This window comes from Paramisgurnus dabryanus, chromosome 17, assembly GCF_030506205.2.
Source record: "Paramisgurnus dabryanus chromosome 17, PD_genome_1.1, whole genome shotgun sequence".
In the NCBI taxonomy this organism is placed as follows: Eukaryota; Metazoa; Chordata; class Actinopteri; order Cypriniformes; family Cobitidae; genus Paramisgurnus; species Paramisgurnus dabryanus.
This window is the reverse complement of record NC_133353.1, coordinates 28,433,554-28,446,541: the sequence shown is the minus strand read 5'-3', so window position 1 is coordinate 28,446,541 and position 12,988 is coordinate 28,433,554. Positions and strand designations below refer to the sequence as shown.

Genomic DNA, 12,988 nt, shown 5'->3' with positions numbered 1-12,988 from the left:
GACCTGTAAAAAATATAATAAAATTTCAAAATTACACAGAATGCTCTTTACATTTTATATATATATATATATATATATATATATATACATATATATATATATATATACATATATACATATATATATATACATATATACATATATATATATACATATATACATATATATATATATATACATATATACATATATATATATATATACATATATATATATATATATACATATATACATATATATATATACATATATACATATATATATATATATATATATATATAATGTAATAAATAAATAATATATATAAAATAAATAAATATAAATAAATATAAATAAATATAAATATAAATAAAAATATAAATATATATATATATATATATGATCTATATAATGTAATGTAAAGAGCATTCTGTGTAATTTTGAAATTTTTAATACGGATTTTGCATGTATGACAGTTATACATGTGATACATTTTCATTTTCATAATACATTTATAAAAATGATTATCACCGACCCATGTAAATTTACTTTTATTATCCACATTTAGGGTCACAGGCTCCGTCAATGCTTCATCAGTCTGTTTCTGTATCATCCTCATCTTTCCTCTAACATCTGAATAACACGCTGAGCTAAATGTTAATAAACGGCAAAAGAAAACACCTGATCTAGGACTTAGTTTTTATTTTGCACAAGCTTGCATATATACTGCACATACATTCAGTTTCTGAGGAGATGGAAGGCACACGAGGCACTTTGACTACTGTACTGTGTAGGTGGTAAAAAGCAAAAGGTAAAAGTCAGATTAAGTGATTAGAAAGAAAAACTCCAAAAAAAAAAACCACACCTTCCAAACAAGATAGATGAGAAGTTTTCTTGTACATATTTTTTTTCATCATCAACAGTGTCTGAAATGAAAATGGCTACCTGGACACAAGTGTCTCTTTATGTCTCTACGGAGTTAAGGACCCCAGGAGAATGTTATATTGTGTCATTCTACCAAATAATATTACAGTACATCCCCAGAAATACCAAAATTGTACACCATCACCGAATAAATTATGATAAATTAAACCAATAAATTATGAAAATTCTGCATGACAAATCGACAACAAAATCCACAATGCTATGCATGTGCACAGATCAAATAATTCATCATGAGTATCCTTCGAAATGTGTGAAATAAAACCTGTAACAGTTTCAGCTGCAATTCCCATATTCTTTCATACAAAAAAAGCATATCAATGCTATATATTTACATCATATTGCTAAATCATAGAAAGGCAGTGTTTTCTCATTTTCTGTTTGTATATTTACATACACGTTTAAGCCAGTGAAACCATGTTTAAAACCCTACAGGGAGCACATACTTCATAAATACAGCGTTAAATCTACAAAGTGTCAAGATTCTTGTACAACACATTGCATTCGGTACAAATAATCGTTCCCCTCCCAGGAAATATACAGGTAGTCATATACAAAGTTTCCCTCTCATCTTTGTGACTTTTCTTTCTGTGTATTAAAAAAAAAACAGTCCCAAACCACTGTTTGGCAATTGATTTTCGGATTTTTACAGATAAAACAGATTTAAAAAAAAGCAATCATTCTCATGTATGTAAAATGTAAATGCCAAGTAGTGAAATGTACAGTACTGCTCAAAAGTCTTAGGTCACCATGCATGCCACAATCAGATTCGTTGTTTTTGCAATGTTATAGTGATCATATATAATTCTTTCTCAGTCTATTTAATAGATTACAACCAGAAAATACAGGAAATGTGTATATAGTATTAAAAACTGTATAAAAATTTCACGTTTTTAGGGTAAACTCCCCTTCCACTTGAGCAATAGCAGGAAACTGCAGGATCTCTTAAACCTAAATAAAATTAAATCTTAATTTTTTAATTTTAAAGAAATTTGTCTTTTTACTTCATTCTGCTTAAAAACACTCAAGATGTGTTTAGTGCCAAGAGAGGTCACACTAAACATTTAATTCTGAAAATGTATTTTTTTTTTTTACATATTTCCTGTTTGTATCTTAATAAAATAGACTGAAAAATAAAATAAATATGGATGGACAATAAAACTTCTAAAACAAGAAGTCTGGTGGTGGTGGTGGTGGCCTAAGGCTTTTGCACGGTACTGTTTTTGTACTGTACCTAAACCCGATCAGATTTGAGATTATTCAGTCTTTCGTAAATGTAGCCTGTTGACCCTAAAGGAGTGCGAAATACACTTAAACAACTTAAAGCGACACAGAAAATGACTTTGTATAACAACAAACTCATCTTGTTACCAGATTAATGTACTGACGGCAACCTTAACTAGTGTTGAGATGAAGGGGAGCAAAAATTTGACTGACAGTAAACCAAACTTCACCACATATCGTAATATAGTACAACAGCAGTGCAGGATAAAGAGTTGAGATTTTGAATGCCTCTCGTTTCCCTTAGCAATGTATTACAGTGATAAATACAAATAAAACCAAACAATAAAGAGAAACAATAAATTATAGGAAGAAAACTGATCTCATTGTGGGAACTAAAACTCCTACCATTTGTGTATTCACACACTCACATGCAAAACTTTCACACACACCTACCGCCTCAGTGCTACGCATAAAGTCTTAAAGTATTTAACATCCAATTAAACTGCAGTAAAGGGCGAATTTTTTTTGTTTCAAATAAGAAAAATATAACCCTATTTTTAATTTGTGCTCAATTGTACACTTTATAATGCACCGTTGGTCCATCCATATTGGTATTAAATTATATTCTTGTTCATAAATTGATTGATTTATTTGCGTGAAAAAACATTAGCTGGTGTTGATCAGATTCATAAAAGTGTGTACGTTTCAATGTCTCATTACGACCTGCATTGTGTTGCTTAGAAATGTTGCACTTCAAATAATTGAAACAGTGCCTTTCACACCACCACAAACACAAAACTTCTTTAAACTTTAAACAAACTGTTTATTCATATCACAATGCATGTAAAGATCACGTATGTCAACACAGCCTCGCAAGAGACAAAACAGTGCCAAACATTTCCTTTGATCGACTTCTAACTTTGTTTTGGATTTGTTTTCCTCCTCTTTACAATGCATAGTGAAAAGCTTGGCGTTTTTGTTAGTCCGGGGGCTGTGGATGATGCCAGCCCTGGCGACAGTATGACAGCACCTCATGCTCTTTTGTGCCTATTAATCTAGAAGTCAGCAGGTTTTTTAAGGCATTGTGCTGACAATAATTGCCGGCCTGCGTTTCAATTCATCAGCTGGATTTGCCCGACGCAAACGGCACGGCCTTCCAGAGCAGATCACATGTCCGACTCTTGCCCTCTACAGCTCATTTATGAATTAGGAAAGGATGACATGATTGTTTTAACTTAAAAAAGTTAAATTTAAACTTTAAGTTGAATTAACTCAAAATTTGTACTTTTTTAAAACTGAAACAAAAATGCATTCTTTTTTACGGTAGGCTAATTGTTTTCGGGGTATGTTGGATTACGTAGCTCCCTAAAATGAAATTCTTTATTTTAATAAAAGACAACTTCAGTGAAAGAACTTCAATATTAAACTCCTCATGAAAATTGTACTACTGATAAACTGTACACTGCCATAGCTTAATTGAATGATTGTGAATGTTAAGCAAATCTGTACATTTCTAACAAATAAACTATGTACAATCCCGTAACGTAAAAGTTTTCAATTTGTGCTCAAATTATGCCAAATCTGTATTGGTTTACGATCATTTACGGTCCAATTACAGAGGTGTTCCCGGCTAGCAGGTGGACAAGATCGACACAAAACTCTCATCTTGACGCCGCCGTCGAGCACGTGTTGAGCGAGCGAATGTTTGTGAATTGCAGTGTATGCTTGATTTTGGTATTTGTGTTTATGCTGGCGATTTTGACAGTGTGCTTTTTATGAGCAATAATGGTTTCTCAGTGGGAAGGCGTCCATCTTTTTGTGCCGCACTGGCTTGCCCCAGTATGAAATGGCCATGTTGCTTAGTTACAGGAGAGGCTGCTCCATCAAGGAAAAAACCTACGACTAGGCCTCCCTCCCTAGAGCCAGTGCTATCAATGTGGACACAAAACACAGGAACATTGGACCCTAGCCAACACAGAAGAATGGCTAAACCAAAAAAAAAATCTAACAAAACAGTTAATGCTGTTCTCCTTTCAAGAATAACATCAAATATAATATATTTATAATATATATATGAATTTCCCACATAGAAAATGTATACCCCTCTTTATTATTATCATCATCATCATCATCATTTTTTTGTCCAAAGAATAATTTATTTTATGTAGCATTGCCATGAGAAACAAGAATACCACATGTCAGTTTTTTGTTTTTCCTTCGTTTTTTTGCAGCAAGCATTAATAACATTAATGGTAATAATTATATTAATCATAAATAATAATTACATCTATACAAGCTACAAATGCAAGTCTTATTCAGCAATAGTAAAACCATCACACATTGCAAACATCCTGGGGTAAAACAAAGCGACCAATAAAAGAAAGAAATTCAGGGTGTCAGTTCCATTTGTTAACCACCGTGTGGTAAACATAGTAATGCCCGTTTCAAAGGCAATAAATTGGGGATTGAATACAGTCGAAACGATCGATTTCATAGACTTTCCCAAAAAAAGAAGCACAGGAAAAAATTAACATCTAAGTCATTTCGAAAGTAGCTCGGGTTGGTTTAAAAATAGGAATGCTACCTCTTACTTCATAAAGATTCAGGAAAAGAAGGGAGGAGAGTTGGTAAGCAATTGAAATCACTACTCATGCAGAAGCTCCTGCAGACAATTGGGAGATTTGAAAATCTCCGGGACCTCGCTGTCCAGCTTGCAGATGACCTTGTATATGGCCTTCTTCCAGGAAGGATCAACATCTTTGCCTGCCACAATGGCATTGAAAAACTCCCGTAACGTGATCTGTGCCACTTCCAGGAATCGCTCCGGAACCTGCTGATACACAAGGAGACGATGACATTAATAAACGGATTACGTTTCCATCCCAAGTCTATGATTAAAGGAAGAAAACTCGAAGAAAAGGGGTACATTTGGTTTTGTGAGGAGGATGGGGGGATCAGGGGACGCAGATGCTTCAGGAGCCCTTCTGGCAGTAACTGGTTAGAGTCGAGTCGGGCTGCCAAGTCTAAAGGGACGCGAATAAAAGCCCTAAACATCATCACTACACGAATTCCTTTTTGTTTCAGTTGCTTTAACGCATTTTGGCAGAGGAGCACTTAATCATTCAATTTACATTTTTTTGTAAATATTTTGTCTAACCGTAACACTACAATATTTTTGTTGACCTGAAATATCAGAATAAATGGTTACAATATGCACCCCAACTTTCACTTGAGGCTGAAAATAGTTAAAGGATTAGTCTATTTTCTTAAAAAAATCCAGATAATTTACTCACCACCACCACGTCATCCAAAATGTTGATGTCTTTCTTTGTTCAGTCGAGAAGAAATTGTTTTTTTTAGGCAAACATTCCAGGATTTTTCACATTTTAATGGACTTTAATGGACCCCAACACTTAACAGTTTTAATGCAGTTTAAAATTGCAGTTTCAAAGGACTCTAAACGATCCCAAATGAGGCATAAGGGTCTTATCTAGCGAAACGATTGTAATTTTTGCCAAGAAAAATAAAAAATATGCACTTTTAAACCGTGATCACGTCAAAAGGTCACGGATGATGTATGCGAAACTACGCCCCAGTGTTTACAAGTGTGGAGAAAGAGGACCGTTCCGACGTTGTTGTATGTTGAATGATACTAATTAATGTCTTTGTGTCAGTTTATTGTTTAAAATGGTCTGGAAATGTGCGTTTCATATATGTAACACGTGACCTTTTGATGTCATTACGCAATTACGCGAGGTCGCGCTGGCTCGTCACACAGCCGGAGGAAGACGAGAAGTTGTAGTTTAAAAGTGCATATTTTTTATTTTTCTTGCCAAAAATGACAATTGTTTCACTAGATAAGACCCTTATGCCTCGTTTGGGATCATTTAGCCTCCTTTGAAACTGCAATTTTAAACTGCATTAAAACTGTTAAGTGTTGGGGTCTATTAAAGTCCATTAAAATGAGAAAAATCCTGGAATGTTTTCCTCAAAAAACATAATTTCTTTTCGACTGAACAAAGAAAGACATCAACATTTTGGATGACATAGTTATGAGTAAATAATCTATATATACAGGTACCAAATGTATTAATATCTTTACATAATTGGGACCTTTTAAAATGGTACTGCCCCAGTGACCATTTTGTCTAACAGTGTCCTTAAAACAGCCACTTTACCGTAAGATTACTTAACCGCTTTTTTACAATGGAGAAACAAAACAAAACCTCTTTTTCATTGGAAATTGTCAGGTAACCCATCACACGACATCAGCTTGTGGTGAATAGTGTGGTGAGATTTAAGAACTTGGAAAAATTCATGAGGTTGTAACCAAGAGGAACTCATTGGGTTAAACATTACTTGAGCTGTTCCTCTTTTAGAGATTACTTCCTAGAGGGAACGAAACATAATTTGTTGACTTCCCCTTATTTGACATAAGATTGTAAGCCAAGTCTCATAAAATGTCTTTGTTCCAATACGCTTCCACTTTTGCAAGGAGGAAGAAGATCATCTGGGCCACTGTCAGAGGCCAATAAAATACTAAATTCTGCTTATCGGCATTTACTCACGCTACAGTAGATTCTGTAATGATCATACGTTTTATTGCTTGGGCACCACTTTTAAGCAAAAGTTCTCAAATGTATAGAATATAGGGACACATTACGCTGGCTACATTGTCCATACTCTTGTACTCTCAGGCGTGCAAGCGATTCGAGAAAAACAATCACAGCCGGAAGGACACAACCAAGGAGTTTGCAATCCACAACCAGAACACATCCTCTCCAGCATGAGCCACAGAGAGTCTGTTGTCCGTGAGAGAGGGCCAAGACCGGGGGCGAACTGTAGACCGGCCCTGTGATCTCTTTAGCACCAGTGACAGTCGCTCTCCGCTAACACTATGGAGATGATTAGCCAGGCAAAGAACGAAGTCACCTCCCCTACAGCTAGACAAGACGCTTCCCAGACACGGTGCATACTGTGCCACACACGCTCTCACTGACACCCACGCGGTCAAACGCAGATGGGGAAGTAGCGTGTAGGCGCAAAACCAATGCAAAAAAGCAACAACAACAAAACCACATAGGTTGCATAGGAGGACCAAAACATGTCTCAAACGTTACGTTTGTTACCTGCCATGCAAAAGCAAAAGGTGTCGTAAGTTGCCCAAATGCGCTTTCTTTGCTTTTCCTCGCCATAGAAATCAATTCTCTGACGCAGCGTAAACTTGTTCTTTGTTCCGAAAAAGCGCACGGTGTTAAGTTACCATACCCTGCAAGGTTAAAGTCCGTAGTCGGTTTTCTCTGCCGTGGATGGAGCGCAGCACTCACTTTGGCATCGGTGCCATCAATCAGTGTCTGACTGCTCCTCAAAGACACTGCCAGGTGAGCAGTTGTCTGGACGAAGAATCTCATCCATGCGACCCGCGCCATCCCCATCTCCCTTTTTTCCATTAAGTGTGTTAAATATCCTGTCATCAAAGGCATACCCTTGTCTGGGAGGCCTTGACCAGTGAGTTAGCTTAAGATGTTTGACTCTGCCGCCACAGTCATAAGTGCCCGACTCGTTGGGATGCAGCATTAAATTATAGCTTGGCTATAAATACCGTACTTATAAACAGCTGTAAAACTGCATGGTTCGGTTCACCGGAGTATAGCTGACGGCTTGATCGGGTACATCAGTACATGTACAGTATCTTACACCCCCCTCTCCTTGATGCTAAGCCCTCAAACCCTGTCCGTCTCAAGTGTTATGTACAGTACAGTAATTTCTAGCTCCGTTATTTTTCTCCCGGGGCAAGATCATAGGAAGGGATAAAAAGAAGAAAAAACTGCTTCTCCTTCTCTCTCTCTTTCTCTCTCCTCCCCGAGGGGCGCAGCCTTCAGGGGTCATTTGTTTGATTATGCTGACTGTCCCTAGCCTCGGCAGTACACAATAAAGGCCTGACATAGCAGCCTGTTTGCCTTCTGTGTCCTGCAGATACTCATCACAAGCGTCAGGACATACCAAGGTTAGTGGTCACTGGGACGGCGCTCATAGGCGAAGGGCTTGCCAAACGCACTTGGCTGATGAATGAATGTCACATAGAATGGAGGGGGTGAGAAAGAAAGAGAAAAGAGAAAGGGTGGGGGGATTACAAAGGTTATAGATATCCAACCTCCCAGGCACCCCGTCTCAAAACACACCCTCTCTTATGTTTTTCGCCAGTTCCGTATGCTTGAGGATAGTGAGGAAAGCATGAGGATGTTTTAATAGCTCGAAAATGAACTTTTATGATCTTAAGAGAACTGATTGTACTGCATTAATGTGGGGGTCTTGAAGACCCTTGCAAGTGTGAAAGATAAATTTTCTTATTTTACATGCACGCATTTTCCTGAGATCAAACTGGCATTTATATTTAGTCTGAGAAAGATAAAAAAAGTTAACTTCAAATGTCATGTTTAACATTGGGATCTATGGGAACCCCCCAAAATTAAAAACTTTAACTCAACTAAATATCTAAGTTAAATCATAAAAACAATCAAACGACCAGCTCTCTGATAAACCAAAAAATTGACGGCAAAAATAATACAGGTGACATTCTCAACCTCTGGGTGGTCTCCAAAGGGAGTCAATCTCTTTCTGATACTCCTCTGTGTGAAGCAGGTGTGCGCACCTGTTTATTGCTAATGTGAAGATTTTATAGCTAATAGATTTTGATATCCTCTTTGGGGCTGAGATAGACATCAAAAGTAGTCATTGACTTTAGCGTAGGGTAAAGCCCAGGAGTGCTGCATAGCTAAGAATATTCCTGTGAGGAATTTCTCCAACTCATTTTTTTCCATAAAAGGGCAGCAAAATGCTGACTGGGGAAGAAGACAATGTCAAGGAGAAAAGGGTATTGGTATTTTGGATCCTCTTGACTGCTTGCCTTGGAAAGAGAGAACGAGAGAGAGAGAGAAAGAGAGAGAGAGAAAGAGAAAGAGAGGGAGAGTTATTCTTGTCACAAACCCTTTTGTCTACATTTGCTGACTGCTTGCCCATAGCCAGCAGCGTGCTTTAACTGTTTTGTCACCTCCACGGCGTGCACGGATCAGCTGTTGTTCTTTTGTTACGGCTATTGTGTGGACTAAGCCTCTAAGGCCGCTCTGCTGTGCGGTAAACACAGCTGAATCGCACGGCAGACAATTCCACATCAATATTTCATACGCTCTCTTTAGGACTCCTGATTCAGTCAAGTTGAGAGGAAAAATACGCCCGGGGTCGATTTAAATGCCCCGCTGGGCCCCCGAGAAAATTAATGCTAATAAAGGAAACGCTACATGGATCGTGGTCGTCGTGTTTTTGTGTGTGCTGTCACACGGTGTGTTTTGGTTCTTGGCTGTGTGTGATGTGAAAGTGTGAAGGCGTAAGTGATTACTCAATTACTTCTCGCAGTTCTGGGTTCCGGTCAACACTTTGCTATCTGTGGTGATGTGTTATTTTAATACTGAAGGAAAAGTGAATAAAGATAAACTCTGTCATGTATAACATCACGGGTGCGATATTCGTCTGTGGTACACAAAAAGAGAAGTTTAGCAGAATGCTGCGGCTCTTCTTTTACAACATAGTGGTGTCAATGCCAAAAACATATTAAAACTAGTTATTTGTGTGTGTGTGTGTGTGTGTGTGTGTGTGTGTGTGTGTGTGTGTGTGTGTGTGTGTGTGTGTGTGTGAGGAATACACAGTACCGCATCTTAAGTTATTCATTTGAAATCTTCCCTTTTGGCATAGCTTTCCAATCTCATTGATGTATAGCTATATTTAAAGGGATAGTTCACCCAAAAATGAAAATTCTGTCATCATTGAATCACCCTCAAGTTGGTCCAAACCTGTATGAATTGCTTTGTTCTGCTGAACACAAAGAAAGATACTGTATTTGTAATCGAGCAGGAAGCAGGAGCACCATTGACTTCTATAGGAACACAAAAATACTATGGAAGTCAATGGTGCTCCAAAACTGTTTGGTGATAAACTTTGCTCAAAATATCTTCTTTTGATATTTTTACAGACTTGGAACAACTTGAGGGTTCATTTTTTCAGAATTTTCATTTTTAGGGTTAACTATCCATTTAAAGGGACACTTCACTTTTTTGAAAATATGCTCATTTTCCTGCTTCCCTAGAGTTAAACATTTGATTTTTACCATTTTTAGAAACTATTCAGCTAATCTCCGGGTCTGGCGGTACCACTTTTAGCATAGCTTAGCATAATCCATTGAATCTGATTAGACCATTAGCATCGCGCAAGAAAATATAGTTCCTAACCATATCTGCCTAGAAAATCACTAATTTTAATTTTCTGTCAGTCTTAGTACACAATGTAACTACAGAAAAGTCAAGTTTTAAATAGGAAAAATATCGAAACTCTTTGGTTCAATGAATTATGCTAAGCTATGCTAAAAGTGGTACAGCCAGACCCAGAGATCGGCTGGATTCCAAAACTGTAAAAATCAAATGTTTAACTCTAGAGGAACTGGAAAATGAGCCTATTTTCAAACAAAGTGGAGTGTCCCTTTAAATATGGTACATCAAGACGTGTAAGGTTTGTTGTCAAATGTCATTGGATTTCTTGTGTCTGTATATGTGAATCAAAATTCAAGAGGGCAAAATAGTCTGCAAATAACTTAAATTACTAACATTTCCTCCAACAATGAAAAGAGAAGTGTTGGAATATATATATATATATATAATTATGTGGTGTATGAGAAAATCGAACTGGTTTGGCGCGACACAAGGTTAAATAACTAATGACCAATTGTCATTTTAGGTGAACTATCCCTTTAAGATTCCTGATGGATTTGAAAAATCATAAAAACAAAAATCTAATAAGGATTAGCCATGCTTGTGATTCTTTGTATTGCCAGAAACCACTTAAGAATGAGGTTTGCCATCGCTGTCATTTTTATTTAAGTATCATTACCAATAACAGTAACTGGCCACCACTTCTGTCCCCCCCAGCTTGATCAGTTTTCTGGCAACACTGCCTTCTCAGCTCTGCCGTTGCCAAGGATGAGAGGACACAGAGACCGTCTTATGAAAAGAGGGATATTATATCGCCCCTCCGCTGAGAAACACAAGACGAGAGGTGAATGGGGAGGGGCCGGAGCGAAAGACGTGTATAGGAGCTATGATCGGTACTTCAACCAGCATTCATTCACCCCACCATGCATGCACTTGGACCCTCTAAACAAACTGCCCCCAAATCTAATCTGTTTGTTGGGCAAATATTGATTGAGGAGAGACTTACCCTCTGATAACTGCCATACAAATCAAGCACTGCATGGGTAGGGGAAGGAGGGGGGAGCTAAAGCGTGTGTGGGAAATGTCATGGACGAGCGTGGCGGATGAAGACATGATCTGTGAAACTTTTGAGTCTCAGAAGGCCACCGCGTGGGGAACTGAGAGCTCGGGCTCGCTCTCTGAGTTTTTTCTTGAGAGAAAGGTTATAGTTTCCTCACAAGAGTTAATCATTATAGGGGAAGAGTCCACTTTCCTTTTCATTGCGGCTACTGTGTGATATTAGCTCTGCTTGTATTTGCTCAGCCTAAGCCATTAAGTCAAAGGCCAGTAGGATTTCTCAGAGATTGTGTATATATATATGTAGGATAAGAACATATAACCTTGATATCTTTAATATTGACTGATCATGTCAAAGATTGAAATTATTGTGAAATCAATGATCTTTGATGCACTAATTCGATTTTGAGACTTAAGCATGGATTTCACAGATAGGGTCATATGTGCAACTGAAATGTTTTTAACAACAATCCAAATAGATTAATAAAAGCAGAGCCTTTCAAACAAACCATTTTGAAGCCAACTCATGAGAGGGAGAAAGACTTACTAGAAAAGAAAGGAGAACAGAGCAGGAGGTTGAATTTTTTTAGGAGATAATGGATCGACAGAGCAAATAAGTCTCAAGGCCAGGGGGCTGAAAGGATAAGAGTCCACCCCACTCACCATTCACCCGCCCACTGGCTCTCAGTTTCTCCCTCTATCGCTGCCTGTCTAGAGTCTGAACTTCAAAAGAACAACACCCCGTCCAACGAGAAACGTTTAGCTGGACGCTGGACGTTCGGCTCCAGCTAATCGATAGCGCACAGAAAAGCAAAACCTTGAGGTTTGATAAACTCTTGGCTGGCGTGTCAATCAAGCAAACAGATTGCGTGTTTCCCTCTCTGATAAAGATTCTTTCAAAACCCACTGTGATGCAACTGAGCCTCACAAACTGTCCTGGCAACCTTGAAGCATGGCGTAGGTTCTCGCTGCAAACGCTGGACAAACATACGCAGCCTGCTGCTGATTCTGCATCGGCCTTGATGAAATCTATTTTTCATACTTAAGAAAACTTTGAGCAAGCACCATATGCCCATTTCTCAAGGCAGGCTGGCACATTGTGTTTGTGTGTGTGTGTGTGGATATATTTGCGCTCGCCTTTAAATAAGGTCATTCAGGTGTTCGCTTTTTCATAGTGGATGGGATTGAAACAAGCAGAACGCGAAATGCAAATGTCTGTCATGTAGTCACTGTCATTTCATTTAAAATTTGTATGATTTTCTGTCTTCTGTACATTTAATGAAAGTAATGGTGACCACGGCTGTAAAACATTTTCAACATACAATTTTAATTTTATTGAACATTTCTGGTTTATTCATAACACAATATGGACCACAAAACCAGTCATAGGGGTTAATTTTTTAAATTTAGATTTATGTGTCATCTGGAAGCTGAATAAATAAGCTTTTAATTGATGTATGTTTTTTGGGTAGGACAATATTTGGCCCACTACTATTGGAAAATCTGGAATCTGAGGCTGCAAAAAAATC

The 12,988-nt window shown here is 37.8% G+C and overlaps 1 protein-coding gene across 3 annotated transcripts in view; it reads right to left on the bottom strand.

Annotated features, from left to right (window-relative positions):
• Positions 1-661: 661 nt before the first annotated feature.
• prox1a (prospero homeobox 1a) overlaps positions 662-12,988 on the bottom strand; it is a 38,470-nt gene continuing 26,143 nt past the window's right edge. For all 3 annotated transcript variants that reach the window (XM_073812494.1, XM_065288415.2, XM_073812495.1), the window contains exon 5: positions 662-4,975. In XM_073812494.1, coding sequence (XP_073668595.1) covers positions 4,790-4,975 — 186 coding nt within the window. In that variant the 3' untranslated portion in view covers positions 662-4,789. The remainder of the gene's footprint in view (positions 4,976-12,988) is intronic.